Below are 24,381 nucleotides of genomic sequence, written 5' to 3'. Positions count from 1 at the left end.
GGGTATGGACGAAAACCGGAGGGTGGTAGGCGGAAATCAGCAACAATCCGAGGTGGGGCAGAATGATACCCAAAGGAGGAGAACAACGGTCACTGACATGTGTGACGCTGCAGCCAAACACAGGTAGGCACAGTGCACGGATGACCTCAATGCTGTAACAGGGACTCAGATTTTTCACGAAAAAGGAAATGTGGAGAAGGGGGAAACCAGTGGGACAGCTAATCCAACGAAAGCAGGTGATGAGTCACAGTGCGATGACAGCTGGCAGCCACGTGACAATTTTAAAAAAAAAGGAACGAGATGTAGACAGAATTGAAGAAATATTTACGGAGCAGGTCAGTAAGGGTATTAGTGGGCCAGCTAAAGGGATGGGCCTCAGTCCAAAAAAACAGGGTTTGCTAAGTCACACCCCCAACGGAAAAGAAGGCAATATGGGCCTCAATCCAGAAAACAGCAAGGCTGGAACGGAAAATGGGTGGCAGGTGTACTCAAGACTATGTTCAGTCTGTCTTCAGGCACCATTTGTATGGTCTTTCCTATTTCTGTAATTTAGTATCTCTGGTACTCCTTTATATATATATATATATATATATATATATATTATTTTTGCTGATAAAAAAAAGGTGTACTCAAGACTAAGGAGGGGCCAAAAGAAATCCCATTTGGGCCTTTACGATCCAACATCAGAAATTGATATGCAGGGAGCTAATCTACAGAATCAGTCCACACAAAACATGGCACAACAAGGGATAATTCAGAATGCTGACCAGGTTCACAACAATGACACATCTGATCACAATGGCGATATAGTTGCAAACTCAGAATCCGAAAGTCAACACAATCAAGAGGCAACTTATATATGGAGCAAGGCTAAACAATTGGGGGTTTCAGGAGTGGAGGAGCAGAAAATAATCATTGAAAAAATCAATCAGATGGAAGCAAGGGACAAGACAGAAGCGGAAAGGAGGGGAGATAACATAAGGAGTTAATGAATATAGTTTCATATAATGTTAGGGGTTTGGGGAGGGGTGTAAAGTGGGCAGCAATTAGAAGATTGAGAAAGATGGAGATTGTTGATATGATTTGTCTTCAAGAAACAAAAAAAGAAGTCATTGACAATGCTTTGTGCCAGGCGCTTTGGGGGGATGCAGAAGTGTCATGGGAGATGCAGCCTACTACTAACACAACAGGTGGTATATTATGCATGTGGTGTGAGAAATCCTTCAAGCTTTAGAGAAAAGTTATTGGAAATGGTTTTATACTATTGGTGGGGGAATGGATCAGAGAAGAACAACAGGTCAATATAGTTACCGTCTATTCACCTTGCGACATCCATAATAAGAGACTTCTATGGGATACTGTAAGGCAGCTAAAAGCAGCACTTGAGGGGTTGTGGTGTATCTTGGGCGATTTTAATTCCATTAGGGACCCTGATGAAAGATTTGGGAGTTGCCAAAGATTATCCACAGATAGCAGCATGAATGAATTTAATGAATGGATAGATGATATGGAGATTCTAGAGGTACCTTGTGTAGGCAGAAAGTTTACTTGGTACAGATCCAATGGTGCCTCTAGAGCAGATTGGACAGGTTTCTGGTATCCTCGGAGTGGCTTGGAAGATGGCCTGCAAGCTTCCAGACTACTCTTGCCAGAAATTTCTTAGATCATTGTTCGATTTCTTAGATCCTAAACCTTTTAGGGTTTTGGACTGTTGGTTATCAGACAATTCCTTCAAGGAACTTGTTCATCAATGCTGGACATCTCATCAACAACCAGGTTGGGGCGGATATGTGCTCAAAGAAAAATTTAAGAGATTAAAATAGAGGATGAAGAGTTGGAACAAGGAACAGTATGGTGATACATTCAAAAAGTTCAAAAGATAGAGTTGGAACTAAATAAATTGGAGGAAGACACAATCCATAGGCAGTTATCTTCACAAGAAGAGACAAAGAGAAAACAATTACAGGAAGCCCTATGGCTAGCGGCCCAAGCTCATGAATCTTTGTTGAGGCAGAAAGCGAGATCGAGATGGATCAAGGAGGGTGATTGCAATTCACACTATTTTCACCTTCTGATGAGTGCTAACCGCAGGAATAACTCTATCAAAGGGGTCATGCTTGATGGAACATGGATAGACGAGCCACATAAGGTGAAGGAGGAGGTTAGGGATTTCTTTTCACAAAGATTTCAAGAACCAAACTACTGTAGGCCCAGGCTGGATGGTATTAATTTCCAGACCATCAACCAACATCAGAATAATATCCTGGTGGCTTCTTTTCGGGAGGAGGAAGTAAGGCAAGCTATTTGGGCTTGTGGAAGTGAGCGATGTTCGGGGCCTGATGGTTTCAATTTCAAGTTCATAAAGAAGTTTTGGCACCTGTTCAAACCCGATGTCCTTCGCTTTCTAGATGAATTTCATGCCAATGATGTCTTCCCTAGGGGTTGTAATGCATCCTTCTTAGCATTAATCCCCAAGGTGTCTGATCCTCAAATCCTGAATGATTACCGGCCTATCTCCCTTATAGGCTGCATGTACAAGATTGTGGCGAAACTGTTGACTAAAAGATTGAAGGTGGTGATGCCATTTATCATTAACGAGGCCCAATCTGCTTTCATTGAAGGGAGACATCTACTTCATAGTGCACTCATAGCGAATGAGGTGATAGATAAGGCCAAGAGGAGTAACAAATCATGCCTTGTATTCAAAGTGGATTATGAAAAGACATATGATTTGGTCTCATGGAACTTTCTGATGTATATGATGAAGAGAATAGGTTTCAGTCCAAAATGGATCAAGTGGATTGAAGGGTGTGTCAAATCTGCATCTATTTCTGTTTTGGTGAATGGTAGCCTGACAGTTGAGTTCCTACTGCAAAGGGGTCTTAGGCAAGGAGATCCATTGGCACCCTTCTTATTTAATATTATTGCTAAAGGTTTGACTGGTTTGATGAGGAGAGCTTTGGAGAAAAATCTGTACATGGCCTTCCCAGTTGATGCCAATAAAGTGCCCATCAGCATCCTACAGTATACTGATGACACAATCTTTTTCGCGGAAGCATCCAAGGAGAATGTGGAAGCTATAAAGGTGATCCTTTGGTCTTTTGAGCTGGTTTCTGGTTTAAGGATCAACTTTGCTAAGAGCTGTTTTGGAGCTTTTGGAGTGACAGATCAATGGAAGCAAGATGCAGCCAATTATTTGCATTGTAGTTTGCTGGCTTTTCCGTTTGTTTATCTTGGTATACCCATAGGGTCCAACCCGAGGCGATGTTAGGTGTGGGACCCGATTATCCATAAATGTGAGAGAAAGTTATCGAAATGGAAGCAAGGACACATTTCATTTGGGGGGAGAGTGACATTAATAAAGTCAGTACTAACATCAATTCCTATTTATTTCTTCTCTTTTTTCAGGGTGCTTCAATTAGTGGTGGACAAGCTAGTGAAAATACAACATAGATTCCTATGGGGAGGAGGGTTTGACCAAAATAAGATCTCTTGGATTAGATGGGAGAAGGTGTGCTTACCGAAAGAAAGGGGAGGGCTTGGCATCAAGGACATCAACACTTTCAATCTTGCTCTACTAGGCAAATGGAAGTGGCATCTCTTACATAACCAAGGAGAACTTTGGGCTAAAGTATTGGAATCAAGATATGGCGGATGGAGGGGTTTGGAGGATGAAGCAAGGGCAGCCAATGAGTCAGCTTGGTGGAGGGATTTAAAAAGGGCTGCACATCAGTCATAACAGGGAAGGGCTCTCCAAGATGGATTTAGATGGAAGGTAGGAGTTGGAGATAGAATCAAATTCTGGGAGGATAGGTGACTGTGTCAGGAGGAATCTTTAGCAGAAAAATATCCTCGACTTTACCTTATCACAACAACATCAGACTATCCGACAATTGGGATCTCACAAGGATAATAGGTGGGAGTGGCACTTTATCTGGAGAAGACCTTTGTTCGACTGCGAAATTGAAGTGGCTGATAACTTCATGGGAGAGGTTCAAGACAGGAACATTCAGCAACAGGGAGAGGATGAATGGGAGTGAATAGGTCACCAATCAGGCACATATTCTACTCATAGTGCCTATCAGCTGTTATGGGAGGGGGAAGCAGCTGGAAGTAAGGAGGATGGCTATGTGGAGTTATGGAAGTTGAAGATCCCTAGTAGGATTGCTGTATTTGCATGGAGATTATTTTCAAATAGACTACCAACAAAGAAAAATCTGCAAAGGAGACAAGTGCAGATCATGGATTTGTCATGCCTTTTTTGTAGCTGTTCGGAGGAGGAGGCTTCCCATTTATTTATTCATTGCTTGAAGATACAGCCCATCTGGTGGGAAACTATGTCCAGGGTGAATATTAAAAGTGCCTTCCCGTCAAACCTGACACATCATTTCCTCCAACACTCAAATGTTCAGGTGGTTGGTATAAGGATCAAGAGATGCCAAAGCTGGTGGATGGCTGTAGTTTGGTCCATTTGGCAGATGCGAAACAGAATTATATTCTCCAATGCACCTTTCAATGTCAACAAACTGCTAGAGGATGCTATATTCTTAATTTGGACGTGGTTAAGAAACTTGGAGAAAGATTTTACTATTCACTTTAATCAATGGTTGAGTCAAATCCGACAAGGTTTTCTATATCAGTAGAGGATAGTTTTTGCTTGCATTTCTAGCAGCTGCACTACTTATGTGTAGCCATTATATGGTTCCTAAACAAACTACATTAGTTTCTCTAAGGAACCATGTGTATGGTATCCTACCTATGTACATAGTACCTCTGGTACTTCTTTCTGATTCATATATATATATATATATAATTATCTTTGCTGATAAAAAAAAAAATGATAATCTTGAGTAAGTTTGTGTATGGTGAAGAGAAGGATAAAGGTGGATGTTACCACATCCAACAACTGGGTTAACTGACCTGCTAGCAATGATAATCTGATGTTTTCCGGTAAGAGCAGAATATGTTGAAAAACTAGAGGGATGAGGTGTCATACAGTTAGAACTTAGAAGCACTATAGTAATTCAAAGATCCTTGGACATAGTACCCAAAACGAAAACATTAAAGGATAAGATCTTATAATTCATACTAGGCATAGCAAGAGACTAAGTGTCATATGGCTCACTAAATGATTCTGAGGGTCCTTAATTGTTCCAATTCAACTTTACTTAGAACAAGTGCCTCCTCATTGGATCCAGTGCTGGTTGATAACCACTTGTAACCTCTGATTCAGATATAGTTTGATGAGCCTACCTCTGTTTGAGAGGCCTTTATACCCCCCTAGAGTGATTATGCACTTTGTCCTCTTCACGAAGTTTAAAGTTGGGCTCCATACTGTGGCCAACTCAACCCTTCTACAATGAGTTCAACAACAATCCTCCCAGTTGGGTTTTGTTGGAGGCTTCTTGATTCTAGAGGGGGTGCTAGTTTTTGAGCCTTTTTAGATGCCAAGGCTGCATGCACCCTCTATGACTTTTTGCATTCAACATAATTTTTTTGCAATTCTCTTTTCAAATGATATATAAAACGTTTGTAGTGAGGGAAACTTTTCTTCCTTGAATCTTAACAGAATTCTAAAGAGAGGATATTTGAGAGAAATGAAAAAATTTAGAAAAGAGAAGATGAAAATATTATTGGCCACTGAACTCAAGGTTACAGTTTGGTATTTATAGACTGGACTGTTAGTTATGACAGCTGTCAACAGCTCTCATTAACTAACTCTAACTAACTCACTAAGTCAGCAAACTAACATACTAGTACTAACTAGAGTATACTACCTAAGAGTGCTGTTGAATAACTGCTACTCTCTTACCGTACTCAAATAGATCTCAACCTGAAGTGGATCATATTTAGATTCCAATCTGCAGAGGAATTTAAAGACTTGGGATCTCTTGGTAGACTGTGTGAATGTGGTAGAGTCCTCACTATTGAAGAGTCTGTTGGCATGGTCTGTGGTCATCACAAATGCTTGTATAGCCTTGAAGAGTCTCTTTGGGCATGATTTGCCCTATTAGCTCTATAGTTTAGTAGTACAATATATAACACGTGAAATTGATCACTGCCTTCTACTTCCACTCAGCTCAAGTATGTATTTATAAGATAGCATATGTTGATGACAGTTATTGACATGTCAAATAGAAAACCTAGAATGACTTGAACAACCAAATATGCAGCCCAAAATACAAACAAGTCAATGCAAATTACAAGCTCAAATACGTCCAAACAAGGTCCTAATTGGACTACAAACCCAAATACGCCTAAATAAGGTTCTAAATGAAGTCCTCTTCAATTTGGATTAACTGGACCAACTTGGATTCTTCTTCTTCCATAGTTTGCTTGAGATTAAATATGCTGGTCACCTCCTGTTGTCAAGCCTCCTTGGCCCTCTTGGTTCTTTCCCTAGCCATAGGTCCTCCTAGCCCAATGAAAGTATCCTCCTTCTTAGTTCTTCCCTTTTCACTTGATGGTCCTCTTTGATCCTCATCAATAGATATTGTTTGGTACTTCTTGGTCATTTGTTTCAGTCCTGCTATTCCTTGTTTGCTTACAGATAATCTTACATCGTCAGTTGACAAGACTATCAGTCTTGTTTGCCATTTATATCATGCCAACTCTTACGCTTTCAGTAATACCTTGGATACTATCAATCAAGTAATGAGAAATATCTTAAGCTTAGAAAATGAATATTGTGTGTATACTTCATTGTGCCATTCTATTTGTATATAATATATTATTTACAAATTGCAATATCATTCCTTTTGATACAGGAATTGCAAGAATTTTACTCGGCTCTGGAAGAAGCAAAAGCTGATATAGTTGGCCTTTGGGCATTGAGGTTCTTAATCTCCCAGGTTTGTTACTATACTTTTTCTTATTCTCTCTCAGGGATTAAATAAGAAGTTATTGCAGGAAAGGTTAAAATACATGGCAGGAGGATCAGGAGTCCTCCTAAAACAGGGAAAGCCTGTAAAAGGAACGTGAAAAAAAAGTAAACCGTCAGCTTGACTATGCTCTCAATATCTTTAAATTTCTAAGAAACAAATCCCTTGAAAAATCTATGGCAGACAAAAGTTTCTCAAAATTCTTGATGTTGCATTCAAGCCAAATGGACTGTTTTTTTTTTGGTCAGCAAAAGATAAGTATATATATATATATATATATATATATGAAATGAATCCAAGTACCAGAGGTACCTTGATTACATTAAAATCCAGTGGAATGGTTCCTAAGACAGACTACACAACAGCAGTCTCGATGGGAACCAAATTGGAAATCAGATTAGTATAGCTACCACTAACTATGACTTCTACCCTCGACTAAGAACAAAAGCATCTCTAAGGTTAGATGACCAATGGTTGTAGTGAACTACAAAATCTTTCTCAAAATTTCTGAGCCATGTCCAAAGTAAGAATAGAGCATCCTCCAACAGTTTGTAAGTGCCATTGAAAATATGATCTTGTTCCTCAGCTGCCACACAGTCCAAGTAAAGGCCACCCACCAGGGCCTCCATCTATTACCCCGAATTCCTTCCACCCTATCAGACATATGTTGGGAGAAATGTTGCCTTGGGTGCTGCGGGAATACACTGAGAATGCTCACCCAAGACATAGATTCCCACCAAAGAGGTGTAATCTTGCTGCAGTGGAAGAATAAATGTGCTGCATCCTCGTCCATGCTCCTACAGAATGGACATTGTAAGTCATTAATTTCCACATGCCTCCTCCACAAATGAACTGTAAACCAACTTAGATAGTACAAATCCGTAACACTTTTGACTTTATTATAGTAAACTTCCAAGTTGGGACATGAGGACAAAGACTGAGTTTTCCATAGGTACCAACATACAAACCTGTTGAGCAACTTTATACATTAGTATATTTAATATAACAATGTTTTACTGTAATGTGTGTTGTGTATGACCACACAACCTTTATTTATAATGAGTAAATAAGATCGATGTTAAAATTACATATGATCAATCTAATGAGTACTAACGACTAAATCACTAATTACTATCTAATCTTTATAACAGAATAATATGTAATCTTAGCACTCCCTCCAAGCTCCAGCACATATGTCATATGAATCAAGCTTGATACAAATGTGGTCAACCTGTGATAGAAACTAAAGGCAGTTCGTTGGAGACGTGTCGTGTGTGTGAACTTCACGCACCAGGGACCTACATGGGGTCGCGTGCGACGGTGTTTTGAGTTGGGTGCACACGTGGACGGTGTGACAATCTTCAGCAATGGGCGACAGAGCATCCGTGCGGTACTGTTCACCGCGAAGAAGGGCTGCACAAATATGAAAAACCAAGGGCAAAAAAAAAGGGTCATTCGTAAGAAAAAATGCTCCGATTGACGCAAAACGGTAGGGGTGGCGTCGTGCTGGGAGGGTGACCACAATGCTTGAAGCACGACCCGAACAGAGGTCTGCCTTGCCAGAATCAGAACCTGTTTGGCTGGACACGTTGCGCAAAGAACTGGCGTGTGGGGGCATGTCAGTTTTCTGATGGAGGCGTGGCGTTGGATAGATCAGCGATGGGCGATCCAAACCATGGGTTCACTAGTCAAAGCGGACAAATTAAAAACAAAGAGGACATAGAGGACAGGTTTAAAGGTTAAGGAAAGAGATATTAAATTAAATTGACTTAGAGAAATTAAATTAAAAGGACAATTAGGAACAAAGAGGAAAGGTTTTAATTAAGGTTAAGGAAGGAGATATAGAGATTTGACCAACTCCTTTAGAAGCCACCTAGGATCCATTTGCTGAGGTTATAAGATGAGGAAACTTTTGGGAAGACATAGAGGTAAACAAAAATGCATCACCAGAAATATGATTAGAAGCACCTGAGTCAATCACCCATGGACCTTGAATGCCCATAGATTGAGAAATGTAAGCTGTTGAAATACTAGAGGTTAAAGGAGGTAGAGCTTGCCATCTGACTTTTAACACCTTAGATATTCCTGATATTCTTCATCAGAGAATTTAGGCTCAACTCTCTTCAACTTGAATGCATCTGTTGTTTTGTTAGGGAAACCAAATAAATTGAAGCATGTTTTCCAAGTATGCCCTGTTCTCTTGCAAAATGTGCATTCAATACAACCTTTTCTACCAATCCTCGTGTTAGGCATGGTGAGGAACAGATCAGACCTGGTCATTTTGCTGTAACAGGAGAAGAATAAGACCCTAGAGAGGCAAAAGAAGATATTGAACCCAGTCTTCAAATTGAGGGAAATTGGAGAGGAGTTTTCGATAAACTAAGTGAGAGTGAGAGAGAAAAAGAAAAAGATAAAGTTGATATTATTGCTCAGAAAGAAAAACTCAATGAGTTAGATACAACAAAGGTATTTAAAGAGTTCTGACTTGAGAAACTAACCACAACTAACTCTAACTCCCTCTAACTAACTTCTAACAGAATGTAAACTAACTCTAACTAACTTCTAACAAAATGTAACTACTTGGGTGCAGTTTAGTGAAAACTAACTGCCCTTAGAACATATACACTTCTGTCTAATACTAGATGGGTGCAGTCAGCAAGAGCTAACAACCCTTACAATTATGAAACAAAAATGTTTACACAGTTATGTATTTACATACTCCAATACCCCCCTCAAACCCAAGGGGAAGAGTTTTCAGAAGAAACACTCTTCACATTGAGTTTGCCTCAAAGAATTTCAAACCTTGAGGCAGAGAGAGGCTTAGTCAGAATGTCAGCCCACTGATCCAGAACTAGAACATGAACAATAGTGAGCTGCTTGGCTAAAATTTTTTCTCTGACAAAGAACACATCAATTTCCATGTGTTTAGTTCTGCTATGAAAGACTGGATTATGAGCAATGGAGACTGCACTTTGATTATCACAGAAAATAACAGGAGTAGTGAAAGAGACTTGTAATTTTGTCAACAAAGTATAAATCCAGGTTAACTCAGTGGAAGTTTGAGCTATGTTGCGAATATTTAGCTTCTGTGCTAGACCTGATAGTAACTTTCTGTTTGCGAGACCACCAAGATATTAAATTTGGACCAAGAAAGATGGCAGTGCGTGAGTTTGAGCGCCTATCATCCACATCAGATGCCCAGTCAGCATCACAGAATGCTCTAATATTCAAGGGCTTTGCAATAGAGGTGGACCGAAGTAGCAGACCATGAGACAAGGTCCCTTTGAGGTATCTTAATATTCTTTTAACCATTGTCCAGTGAGAATCTAGAGGAGCAGCCATGAATTGACAAACTTTGTTGATAGCAAAACTGATTTCAGGTCTAGTAAGGGTAGCATATTGCAATGCACCAACCGCAGACTTGTATAGAGTAGGATCATGAAAAGCATTAGCCCCATGTTTGGATAGTTTGTAGTTAGAGACCATGGGAGAAGAAATGGAGTGAGCCTCAGTCATATTAGTTTTATGGAGTAAATCTCGAATGTATTTGCTCTGAGTCATCATGATAGAATTGTTGGACAAATACTTGATTTCTAGGCCCAAGAAGTAGTATAAATGACCAAGCTGTTTAAGAGAAAAAGCAGTATTAAGTTTGTCTGTAAGCTGCTGAATCAAAGAGGTTGAGCTGCCTGCCGAAATTATATCATCCACATAAACCAGCAAATAAACAGTATCAATTGATGTCGGTTGATAAACAAAGAGGAATCACTCTTGCTTCCAACAAAACCAAGTTGTAGTAAAGTGGACTTAAGTCTATCAAACCACTGCTTGGGAGCCTATTTTAAATCATAGATGGCTTTATTGAGTTTACAGACTAGTGACCTGTCAGTAACTTCAAATCCAAGAGGTTGTTTCATAAAAACAATTTCTCCAAGAGTCCCATTTAAAAAGGCATTATTCATATCAAGCTGAAACAATTTTCACCCAAAAGACAGAGCAAGAGTAAGGATAGTTCTAATGGTGACAGGCTTGATCACAGGTGAAAAAGTTTCATGAAAATCAAAGCCATGAACTTGATGGAACCCCTTTTTTTTTTTTTGCACAGAAAAAATCAATATTATATATTATGGATAATGCAGTACTAGATGTACTGCAGATAGGAGAAAAAGTACAAGGCAAAATTGCTTTGAATCTATCAACAGAACCATCAGCATTTTCCTTAACCCTGTACACCCATTTACCGCCAATAGCCTGCCTATTAGGAGGTAATGGTACCAATTCCCAAGTATTGTTCTTCATCAAGGCATCATATTCTTGCTGCATAGCAGAGAGCCAACATTTGCTAGAGCTTGTTTCACAGTCTTAGGCTCAAAATGAGTGAGAAAAAATGAAGGGTGGAGTCTAGGATTGTGAATACAAGATTTAGATCTTGTTTGCATAAGGTGAGTGTTAATTGGGAGAGAGGTAGATGGAGTAATACTGTCTGAAGTGGATGTAGGAATGGTAGTAAACTCAGAATTTCGATGTTCAGCAGAAATAGATGTAGAAGTAGATGTTGGAGGTAGAGACACAATAGTGATGGGAGAATGAGTGGGCAAAGGTGAAAAACCAGGAGGAATGAGAGGAACAGAACCTGAATTAGTGGGTGGTATAGTTGCAAATCAAGGTCGAGATAAGTTAGGACTGAGACTAAAGTAGGAATCCAGACTTATTGTGGAATTAGAGGAGGAAGGAAAAAGATCAGAGTAAGAAAATCTTAACTCATCAAACAAGACATTCTTAGAGATATAAATCCTTCCAGAAGGTGACAAACACTTGTAGCCTTCGTGAGAAGAAGAGTAACTCATGAACAAACACTCTTAAGACCTAAAATCAAGTTTGTGTGTATGATATGGTCTTAGCAAAGGAAAACAAGCACACCCAAAGGTTTTGAGAAAGTGATAATCAGGCTCTTTATTGAACAATGCAACAAAAGGAACAACAAATTTAAGAGTAGTGGTAGGTAGCCTGTTAATTAGGTAAACAACTGTTGTAAAAACATAGTCTTAAAACTGTAGAGGTAAAGAAGCATGATGCAACAAAGTTAAACCCAAATCAACTATGTGTTTGTGTTTTCTCTCAACCACACCATTTTGATGATGAGTGTTGTGACACCCTCTACCCCTCACATATATACTAACAAAGGAATAAAAATTCAAATATTAATTAAAAGTATTTTTTTAAAACATTTTTAAATACAAGCCTTTCAAAGGGATAAAAGGCTCACATTCACTTTCTTTTATATCATATTCAAACTTGTCCAAATAAATAATAAAGTCATCTCGACTCAAACAAGGCCGTCTAAGGCTTCATACAATTAATATAAAATCCTATATCTCAATGTCACATCCTACCAGAGCGTTGAGACGTCTCAACGTCCTTCAGCACTAGGTTCCTTAAAGCAATTTACTTAGTTATCTGCTTTCTCGATCACAAAGTTCAAGATCATCACAGGATCCAAACACAAACAACACGCGGGGAGTGAGTTATCACATTCCTAATTAATAGAGAAGCAATACAACTAGATATACATATCATATAAACCAAATAAAACTTACTTACACGTAACTCACGTAATTTCGCCACTTTGTCATTCAAAGTTCACTTTTCAACCATCAATCACACTTTTCAATCATCAATCACATTACACAAGAATCACACACTCTGATCAAGACATAATAACACATCAATTTCATAATAAACAATTAGCAAGCGCATGAGACAGTTATGCTAAGACTCAAGCCTATATGTAATGTGGTACCATGCCAGTGAAAAATCACCCTGGGGCGCTTAGGAGTACATAACAAGACACACCACACAATGGGTATGTCAGGTCACTCTCACTAAGTAAAATCATAGGGAGACCAGTCAGGGTCACAGTGTTTTGCGAGAATGCTCAAACCATATGGGATCAACATAGGCTTAAAGGAGCACTCAAACTAGGTGACTCCCAAGGTCTACACTCCGAAGAGTCCGTCATGGCCTCTCCCTCTTGATTCAGGTCCAACCCCTAAAATCATTTTAACACACAGACACTGCTCGTGAATTATACAATACCCACGACCTCACACTCATGTTTTAAATACGTACAACCTATTGCGCTACAATTTAACACTGGTTCCTAAATAGAAAACCTACACTTTCTCTTTAACACTGGTTCCTAAACAGGAAACTTACACTTTCTCTTTCACACTGCGCATTAACACTTTTCTCAAGATAACATTGGTCGGGTTATTGTACAATTCACAGCTTACAACACAAATAATGTCACATCAAGAGTTAATCACACACTTATTCACAACCAAAACTCAATCACAATTTCACATCTCAATGTCACAATCCACCATCACATGTTTTCACATATCTCACAATTCAACACATGTTTTACTTTACACTTTTACTCAATCTCAATAACAATATTATGATCTCAAAACATGTCATTCCACAATTCATCACATATTTCATTCATAGACATTGCTCATGAATTATATAATACCCTCGACCTCACACTCGTGTTCTAAGTCATACAACATATTGCGCTACAATTTAACACTGGTTCCTAACTAGGAACCTACACTTTTTCTTTAACATTGCGCATAAACATTTTTCTCAATATAAACATTGGTCGGGTTATTGTATAATTCACAGCTCACAACACAACTAATGTCACAATCAACCATTTTATATTTACGTGTATCTCATAATTTAACACATTCAACTTTGTATTTATATTCAATCTCCATAACAGTATTATAATATCAAAGTAATATGTTTTTCTACAATTCATCATATATTCGATTTATCACTTATATACAATTTCAATCATAATTTCATAATTCTAATATAACTATTTATTACACTAATATTATTCAAAGCACAAACAAATTATACAAGAATATTTCTCAATCCACGGGGAGTAAAAATTCCTCACATAATTTCACATAATCATACAAGAAGAATTTCAATATAATAAAACATCCGAAAAATAAACCCCAATTTGATCCTCTAAGGATCCCTACGCATATTCTCACTAATCCCCAATTGTGAATAACTCATCCCTTACCTCTAAGCGGGCTCACGTGTCTTCTGACAGCGATAACGACATTTGTAGCGATTCCCTGAGATTCCTCAAGTTTTTCCTCCGATTGTTCTGATAGAATTCCCAAATGTCAGAGAGACGGAGAAGGGATTGAAGCCTCCATTTGTACTGTCTTCGTGCGATTCCTTTATCTCCCTCCATGAATATTATCTCGCAAATCCCAACGGTGAAGGTGTGCGGAATTGAATCTCGAACAACATATCAAAATTTCACAAAAATCCAACAGTTAACGAAATCGGGATCGTAGTTTTACTGGACTGTTTTTGGGTTTCTGCGGGAAAAGAAAAGGTTACGATGTGAAAGGAATTTCTCTCAGCTCAGACATGATTTCGAAATTCCCAACAGTGATAATGCTCGAAAATGAGTGGTGAACCATGTGCTTAAATGTCACGACGATCCAACAGTGAATGAGTATGAGATCGTCGTTTTTTTAAGACAGGTTTGGTGGGCTGCGGGAAAAAGAAAGGATTTTTGGGGAGGAGGAGAGGAAAAACGAATTGAGAGGATGAACAGTCGTAAAAGCTATTGTCTGACCTAACATATCGCTATTTATACCTAGGGTACTCACAACCTATTATTTATTCTATTTGTTTATTTTTATTATTTTATAAAAACAAATTATACTTTATTCCCTATCAAATGAATAAATAAAACACCCTCTTTATTTTCTCTAAAATCATTTTTAATCTAGTCTACGAAAAATGGGATGTTACAAGTGTGAGGACAAATTAGTCTATGGGAGATGCCAAAGGAGGATAGGAGATTAGATAATGGTCTGTATTCACCTCCCCAGTCTGACTGAATACTCTTTATCGTATTAAGTTGTAACTTAACCATAGATTTAAAATTTTTGAAAACAACAATGGTTTCAGCTTTGGACTTTATAGGAAACATCTGTGTACCTGGAGAAAACATCAATGAAGGAAACAGAATATGTATAACCAAGGTCCCCGCAAGTCAGTGAAAAGAAGTTCTAAAGGTGAATATACAAAAGTGGAATTGTGAGAAGGTAGTCTATGAGCTTTACCCATACAACAAGAGGAACAAAATTCTGTGAAGTTTTTATTCAAATGGGAAATGTTACAATGATTAAGAACAATTTTCATAACATGATCATTGGGATGACCTAACCTAACATGCCGAAGGTTTGCAACATTGGTAGAAGAAACAACAAATTTTGAGCCTATATTAGAACTACTATTGACATTTGCAATTGAATAATAGAGATCAACATTTGTAATTGGAACAAAAGTGGACATCAGCAGGGATGAACTGCCTTGAAGTTGAAGATTGTTAAATGTATAGAGGCCATCAACACCCACAAAAATCCTTGAAGGAGCACCTTATGTGTCTCTTGAGATTTGACAAGACAGACATGAGGATGAAATTAAAAAAAAAATGAGTTATCTTTGGTAAATTGGCTCACACTTAACAGATTTTTTGAAATAGAAGGGACATGTAACAATTTGTGAAGTTTAAAAGTTGTACCAGAATCAGTAGGAGAAATAATGGTTGAGGAACCATTTTTAGAGATACTTAAACCTTCACCATTGCCTATAAAGATCTGATATGGGTCATCAAAATGGGTGAAAGAGAGAGATAGGAAAGAAGCAGAGAGAGGTTGGGGATTAGGAGAAATAATCCATGAATATTATCACTTACAATGTGAGAGGGTTAGGGAGGGGGGGTGAAATGGGCAGCAATAAGGAGATTGATCAAAAAAGAAAGTGTAGATATGATGTGCATTCAGGAAACCAAAAAAGGAGTCAATAGAGAAATCAATGTGCCAAGCATTGTGGGGGGATCCTGATGTGGCTTGGGAGATGCAGCCGGCAAATAATACAGCAGGGGGAATTTTATGTTTATGGAGCGAAAAAATATTCAGACGGGAGAGGAAAGTTGTTGGAAATGGGTTTATTTTACTCACAGGTCAGTGGGTTAAAGAGGCACAGCAGGTTCACATTGTATCTATATACTCACCATGTGATTCTCAGAACAAAAGAATATTATGGGAAGCTATCAGACAGATGAAAACAGCAAACCAAGGAGGTTTATGGTGCATCTCAGGAGACTTCAACAACATAAGAGACCAATCAGAGAGAATAGGTGTATGTCAAAGGGGGGTGGGGGAAAGTAGTATAAAAGAGTTCAATGATTGGATAGAAGAGATGGAGATAGAGGAAGTGCCTTGGGTGGGTAGAAAATTTACATGGTTCAGACCCAACGTAGAGGCGAGGAGCAAGTTAGATAGATTTTTGGTATCCCCAGAATGGTTTGATAAATGGCCTGGAAGTACACAGCATCCATTGGACAGGAATTTTTCTGATCACTGCCCAGTTCTTCTTAGGTCAAGTGCATTGATTGGGGCCCAAAGCCTTTCAGAATCCTTGACTGTTGGCTTTTGGACAAATCATTCAAGTCAATTGTGAAGGACTGTTGGACATCTAATCATCAAAGGGGTTGGGGCGGGTACGTACTTAAAGAAAAAATAAAGAGATTGAAAGAAAGGTTGAAATTATGGAATAGAGAGCAGTTCGGTGATACATTTCAGAAGTATAAGAAGATTGAGAAGGAATTAAACAATTTGGAAGTCAGTACAAGTGATAGACAGCTTTCCCCCTAAGAGAGAATGATCAGGAAACAACTCCAAGAAGATTTGTGGGCAGCTGCACAATCCCATGAATCTTTAATAAGGCAGAAGGCGAGATCTAAATGGATTAAAGAAGGTGACTGTAATTCCCGCTATTTTCATTTGTTGGTCAATGCAAGCCGCAGAAGTAACTCTCTGAACGGAGTGTGGATTGATGGAGAGTGGGCTGAAGATCCGGTGAGAGTAAAAGAGGCAGCTAGATCTTTTTTCTTCCATCGGTTTCAAGAAACTGATCAAAACAGACCCCGCTTAGATGGTATTCCTTTTCAGACCATTGGACACCACCAAAATGACATGCTATCGGGGAAATTTCAGGAGGAAGAGATAAAGGATGCAGTGTGGGGATGCGGGAGTGACAAAAGCCCAGGCCCAGATGGAATCAATTTTAAATTTATAAAGCAATTTTGGCATGTAATCAAGCCTGATGTCCTGCGGTTCTTGGACGAATTCCATGCCAATGGAATTTTCCCTAGGGGAGGTAATGCCTCCTTCATAGTCCTAATCCCAAAGGTGAAGAACCCACAAGCCCTGGATGAATACAGACCTATATCACTCATTGGGTGTATGTACAAAATAGTGGCCAAAATTTTGGCCAACAGACTGAAGAAGATCATGTCATGTATAATAGATGAAAGGCAATCAGCATTCATAGAGGGTAGACATTTGCTACAAAGTGCACTGATAGCAAATGAAGTGATTGAAGAGGCTAACAGAACTCAGAAACCTTGCATTGTGTTCAAAGTGGACTATGAGAAGGCGTATGATTCAGTCTCCTGGGATTTTTTACTCTATATGCTTAGAAGGCTCGGTTTTTGCTCAAAATGGATACAGTGGATAGAAGGGTGCTTGAAATCTGCATCTATTTCAATACTGGTGAATGGCAGTCCCTCACATGAGTTCATTCCACAGAGAGGGCTTAGGCAAGGAGATCCATTAGCACCCTTCCTCTTTAATGTCGTTGCTGAGGTGTTGAATGGGCTGATGAGAGAGGCAGAGAAGCAAAATTTATTCAGGGGTTTCCAAGTGGGATCAAATAAAGTGGGTATTAGCATCCTCCAATATGCAGATGATACCATTTTTTTTGGAGAGGCCTCCTTGGAGAATGTTAAGGCAATCAAAGCAATTCTGAGGACTTTTGAGCTGGTTTCTGGACTCAAAATTAACTTCGCGAAAAGTTGTTTCGGTGCATTTGGAATGACAGATAGATGGAAGACTGAAGCAGCCAGTTGTTTGAATTGTAGTTTGCTGGCCATCCCATTTGTTTACCTAGGCATACCCATAGGGGCAAACCCTAGAAGGTGTCACATGTGGAATCCTATCCTTGAAAAGTGTGAGAGTCCTAAATAAGTGGACGTAAAGACACCTTTCATTCGGGGGAAGAGTGACTCTTATTAAGTCCGTCTTAACATCTTTGCCTATTTACTTTTTGTCTTTTTTCAGGATTCCTAAGAAAGTGACGGAGAAGGTAGTGTCTATACAACAAAGATTCCTATGGGGAGGTGGCACAGATCAAAACAAGATTGCGTGGATTAAATGGGAGACATTATGTCTCCCAAAAGACAAAGGGGGACTAGGAATCAAGGACTTAAACACATTCAACATCGCACTGTTAGGTAAATGGGGGTGGAACTTATTCCAGCATGAAGGTCAACTGTGGGCTAGGGTCCTCGAGTCTAAATATGGAGGCTGAAAGGGATTGGATGAAGCACATCGAGACAACCATGAGTCCATTTGGTGGAGGGATCTAAAGTTGGTCTTTCAAAACGTATAGGGTGTGGAGATGCACAATAGCATTGAGTGGAGGCCTGGACGTGGAGATAGAATCAAATTTTGGGAGGATAACTGGATAGATGGAGAGGAATCACTTGCAGCAAAATATCCTAGACTGTACCTAATCTCGTGCCAACAAAACCATCTTATTCAGCACATGGGAGGCAATAAGGAAGCAGATTGGGAGTGGAACTTTTCATGGAGAAGGCCATTGTTTGACAACGAGATTCCAATGGCTGTTGATTTTTTACAACATATTGAAAGCAAACCTATTCAGATACACAGAAGAGACGAGTGGGTGTGGACAGCAGATTCAAGTGGGCAATACATGGCGAAAAGTGCTTACAAGATGATGAGGGGAGGTGACATAGATGGGACACAGGATAGGGCTTTTGAGGAGCTATGGAAGCTGAAGGTACCAATCAGATATGCAGTGTTTGCTTGGCGGTTGCTTAGAGACAGGTTGCCAACCAAATCAAATCTACTTAGGAGACAAGTAGAGATCGTTAACAGGACCTGTCCATTCTGCAGAAGCGCGGAGGAGGAAGCAAGACACTTATTTTTTCATTGCAGCAAAATCATCCCTATTTGGTGGGAATCCTTGTCTTGGGTGAACAATGTGGGAGTTTTCCCGCAAGATCCCAGACAACATTTCCTCCAACATGGATCGATAGCAGCTGATGGATTAAGGATTAATCGGTGGAAATGTTGGTGGTTGGCTGTCACTTGGACTATTTGGAAGAAAAGGAATGACATACTTTTCTCCAATGACTCTTTCGACAACAGCAAAATGATGGATGAGGCAGCTTTACTCATGTGGACATGGCTCAGAAATTTGGAGAAGGATTTTGCAACTCATTTTAACCAGTGGTCTAGTAACCTCAGAGAAGGATTTATGTATCAGTAGAGGACATAATCATAGAGTAATAGTAGCATTTAATACCATAGTATGGCCTGGCTGCGGTTCCTCATCATACTCCATTTAGTCTGTATTGGAACCACAGTAAGGACATTTATATAGTGTACTTTAGTACCTCTAGTACTAAATTTATCAATATATATCATATGTTTGCTGATAAAAAAAAATGGGTGAACTGCTTAATGTTTTTGAGAATCACCAGTAACATGAAAACTACCTCCAAAATCTGGTATCCAAGTGGAGCCAGCTGGAGCAGTCCCATGAGAGGCTAAGTTTGTGAGCATGGCACTGGGCTGATTATGACCTGAGCCTGTTGACTTAGAATTGGGATTAACCCAAGTGTTGGAGGTTCTAGGTGGACCAGCTGAATAAGGAATTGGCTGCATCGTAGTAGGATCAAAAAGAATGAGGGACTCATGTGGTTGAAAGCTAACATCAGTCCTGAAATGGCAAACATTTGCCGTGTGCCCATATTTGAGACAAATTTAGTGCTAGAAGTTAGTAAAATGACCACCTCTACGGCCTCTGCCTGAGCCACCATCCCCACATTCAGTACCTCAATTAGAAAAGGTACCATGGCCAACGCCACGACCATATGAGTCTCGATAACCACCAATTTTGTAGGTGTTTGGATGCGAGTAGCCTTGAGTGTAGTTTAGCGACGCAGAACTGTTCGTTTGAGCATCTCAATTGTAGCGTGTAAGACAAGTCTCATGGCCATTGAGAAGAGCTTCAATTTCTGCAATAGAGGGAGTACGCTTCTTACTCTCGATAATAGAGATGACTGGCACGTAATCTAACGGTAACCCTTCGAGGAGCACATCAACATACTCCTCGTGACGAACCGAAACGCTCACGCCAGCTAATTCATCAACTTAGCCTTTGATTTTGCGCAAGTATTCCTCAGTTGATTTTCCATCAAGATTGACCGCACGCATGGCAGATCGAAGTTGTCGCGCACGAGATTTTGTGTGGAGGCTAATGTACTCATGGATTTTGTCCCAAACTTGATATGAGTGATTGGAACCAAGAACTCTCAACAATACGGACTTCGAAAGTGTAGATTGTAACCAAACAAGAAGCGTTTGGTCTTGAACCTCCCAGGTTTCATATTCTGGACTAACTTGATCAGCGACGCGATCGTCTTTTGTGAGGTAATGCGGAGGAACGACCTGATTAACCACAAATCGCTACAGCTTGTGCGATTTGATCACTGGCTCTACGTGTTGACGCCAGTGCAGATAATTGGAGTCATTAAGTTTCTCTGCAACTGAATTGGGAAATGACTGAGAAACAAAACTGGAAGGAGCGGAAGTCATGGATGCACAGTAGGAAGTTTCGCAGAAGAACAAGCTTACAAAAAAATGGCTCTAGATACCATTTTCGATAAACTGAGTGAGAGTGAGAGAGAAAAAAAAGAAAGATAAAACTGATATTATTGCCCAGAAAGAAAAACTCAATGAGTTAGATACAACAGAGGTATTTAAAGAGTTCTGACTTGAGAAACTAACCACAACTAACTCTAACTACCTCTAACAGGATGTAGACTAACTCTAACCAACTTCTAACAGAATGTAACTACTTGGGTGCAGTTTAGTGAAAACTAACAGCCCTTGGAACATATACACTGCTGTTTAATACTAGATGGGTGCAGTGAGCATGAGCTAACAGCCCTTACAATTATGAAACAAAACTGTTTACACAGTTATGTATTTACATACTCTAATAAGGAGACTTAAAATAGGGCCAATAGGCAACAATAAGCAGGCTGATGGCAGCAACAAAACTTTCTAGTGGCAGTAGAACCAGCAACTCAGGTATTTCCCAGAAACAAAGTACAACCCCTACACAGAAAGGGTTACGTTCAAACCCACCAACCAAACACGGAAGGAATGACGAATCGGGGCCTAAAAAGGGACCAGGAGCCTCCGGCGAGTACTACGGTGGTGGTCTGGTGATGTTCGGACGATGCATGGCAGGTGCGTGAACTGCACGCCCCTTACAAGGTGGTGTACAAAAGCCTCACTCAGAGAGACGCCCCAGATCCAGTGTTTGCTGGAAAATATAGCGGCAGCCAGCAGTGGACGACAGGCAGAGTGGGATTCACACACTCTGATACCAAGTTGAGACTAAGATATATTCGATAATAATACTTGTATGTCTCACTACACACAGCTGAAATGTATTTATATATTAAGAGTTAAAATACAAGCTGTCTCTCAATGACAGTTAACTACAGCCGAGAGAAAAGACATCAAAATATAAAAAACTACATATATAAATCTAACACTCTTATACCATATAACAGTGTTTTATTGTAATGTTCTGTGTCGTGTATGACCACACAAGCTTTATTTATAATGAGTAAATAGGATCAATATTGATTACATAGGATCAATCTAATAATAAGTAATAATGACTAAATCACTAATTACTATCCAATCATAATAACAGAATAATATGTAATCTTAACATTTAACATCACATATATAACTATGCTTAGTGTCTTCCTCACTTGGTAACTAAGTAGTTTCAGTGTAATGTTGTGTTTGACTTCATACATTTTCTAGACATAATTTTGTTTTGAGGCTTACTACTGATGTTAATGTCATTGTCTGTCTCTGATTTTACCAGGATTTGCTTTCTGAAAGTTTATTGAAGTCCATGTATGTTTCTTTTCTTGCGGGATGCTTCCGGTCAGTGCGTTTTGGTTTAGAGGAAGCTCATGGGTGCGCTGCTTGCTATGCATTCTTCTTTCATCTCATTTTTATTATTGTGATATGATTTAGCATATCTAAATCTACTGCATATTGTCAGAAAAGGACAAGCATTGCAGTTCAACTGGTTATATGAGAAAGGAGCCTTTGTCTGGGATTCTGAAGGCAAAGTCTCTGTTGATTTTACCAAGGTATCATTGCTTCAAAATATCTGTTTTTATCTCGGTCCCTCCGTCTTGTTTTTGTTTGACCCTAAGATAGGTGTTATTAATTAAATTTTTCTTTCCTAAGATTGAAGGAGCAGTTGAAAGCCTGAGCAGGGAGATACTCACCATACAAGCCAATGGTGATAAAGAGACTGCTGGTTTGCTTCTCCTGAAATACTGTGTGTTGACAGAACCACTAAAAGTTGCTCTAAAAAATTTGGAGGATATTCAGGTATAAATCTTTAGACCACAGTACTGTTGGTTGTCATGATGAGTGCATTGTACTGCTTAATTAGGCTTTGTTCCAACATAACAATTTTTCACACTACAAAACCCCATTTACTTGTCTAAATTAGCATTACTTATGACTCTCATTTTCAAAACACCTGAAGTCTATGACTTGTTTTTAATTGTTTGAGTGTCAATTGAAGACCGTTTTTAATTATTAAAAATATTTTAGCTTCTTACACATGTTTAACACATTAAGCTGAGACTTTTATTTATGTTTTTTTTTTTTAATTCCAATTAAACCATATTGAATTGTTGGAAACATTTTAGCGTCTTACCTAGCGTCTAGTATCCAACTGTAGTGTACCTAAAGCAGAAGGTCCTCCATATATGTTTTCAATTTTCATCCACTTATAGCTTTTTATATGTTATGGATTAGATATGGGAATAATGTCACAGTTTGCATCTACCAGCTTGAGTATAGTTAGCTATTGTTGTATGGTAAGCATAGCATAGCCTTGTCTATCTTGACTTGAAGCATATAGGAGAAAGAAAACCTAAGAGGATACAAAAATTAAATTACAAACATGTATTCCACATGGTCTTGGTCCTATTATTACAATCTCTCAATTATTTTTATAAAAGACTCGTTAAAAAGTTGTCTCACATTTCTGTACTTGTTACATATCTCCCTAAAAACGTTAATCATGTTTTTTGAAAGATGCTTCATTAAGCTGTTGCACAACCTGCACTCATTCTTTACATACTCTTCCGCAACTCATAATGGATAATAATGTGTTCCTATTAATTTTTTTGAGCAGTCCTAATTCTGCTCATGTGTGTGCACAACTCATTTCCCTTGGATAAGTTTTCCATGTCTGAAGTCTCCTAAGACATTATTCTTTCATACAAACCATGATATAAAAATATTACAAAAACTAATTCTGTATGCATTGTATTGTGTACCCTAGGTACCTGTTGATGTAGCTCCGACATTTCCCATTGGCAACAAAATATTGCAATGAAAGCAAGCGAACCAATGTGTAAAAAATTGCCAGCCTGGAAAATTTATTCAATTAGTATATTTTCACTAGTTGTTACTGTGAAATAATGGAATGCTTGTTTCTTTGGGATGTTGCTGTTTTCTGTTGATTGATTTAAAAGAAAATCAAATAATGGTCTTAGAAAGGAGTTTTAGACCTTGTCTTAGTTACAGGGTTATTATGCCAATGATGAATGACCCAACTGATATTGAATTGTATCGATTGCAAGGTTTTGATTCCAATCTTGTTGATGGTCCTTTGTTGGTAAGTCATGGTGCAAGCTATCGTTGTAAACCTTATATAGGGTTATTACGTGTTTTGATCTTGAAATAGAGCAACATCTCACTTCTTCCACCAGAAAAAAGAAATTAAGTTAAACAATAAGCAATATCTTGAATTAAGCTTTATCTTCAAAATATATGCTTTTCCAAATCAAATTTTGTTATCTTTTAAAAATCATAATTAACATTGAAAATATAAGAGCAAAATTAATTGTCTTGCTCAACTTGCTTTTATTGTTAGGGAATGGTACCCAAAGAAGATTGCACAGGTGAAGGGTGCTTTGGCAGCCAGCTAGAGGAACGTTTCTTATTTAAGCAATGGTTTCTTATCATAAAAAATGGGACAGAGCGATAGAATGCAAAATACAACAAAAATATTACAATTGAATCCAAAAAAATACAATTAATTTTCGCAAAATCAACAAAAAACTGACCCAACGGTAAAAGTATTGCTGACAAATTCGGTATGTAACTGTGATTTTTAAACAGGGCAGAAAAGCAGAAATAAGGTGGAATGGTGAGAGCAAGAAATTCGTGAGTGGAAAAGA

At 38.8% G+C, this 24,381-nt stretch overlaps 1 protein-coding gene across 2 annotated transcripts in view; it reads left to right on the top strand.

Annotated features, from left to right (window-relative positions):
- LOC100783900 (nudix hydrolase 3) overlaps positions 1–23,794 on the top strand; it is a 43,169-nt gene extending 19,375 nt beyond the window's left edge. For both annotated transcript variants that reach the window (XM_041008716.1, XM_003543291.5), the window contains 5 exons: positions 6,768–6,851; positions 21,993–22,087; positions 22,176–22,266; positions 22,367–22,513; positions 23,481–23,794. In XM_041008716.1, the coding sequence (XP_040864650.1) occupies positions 6,768–6,851; positions 21,993–22,087; positions 22,176–22,266; positions 22,367–22,513; positions 23,481–23,534 (471 nt within the window). In that variant the 3' untranslated portion in view covers positions 23,535–23,794. The remainder of the gene's footprint in view (positions 1–6,767; positions 6,852–21,992; positions 22,088–22,175; positions 22,267–22,366; positions 22,514–23,480) is intronic.
- The last annotated feature ends 587 nt before the right edge of the window (positions 23,795–24,381 follow it).

This window comes from Glycine max, chromosome 13 (assembly GCF_000004515.6).
Source record: "Glycine max cultivar Williams 82 chromosome 13, Glycine_max_v4.0, whole genome shotgun sequence".
Lineage (NCBI taxonomy): Eukaryota > Viridiplantae > Streptophyta > Magnoliopsida > Fabales > Fabaceae > Glycine > Glycine max.
This window is presented reverse-complemented; position numbering and strand designations above follow the sequence as displayed.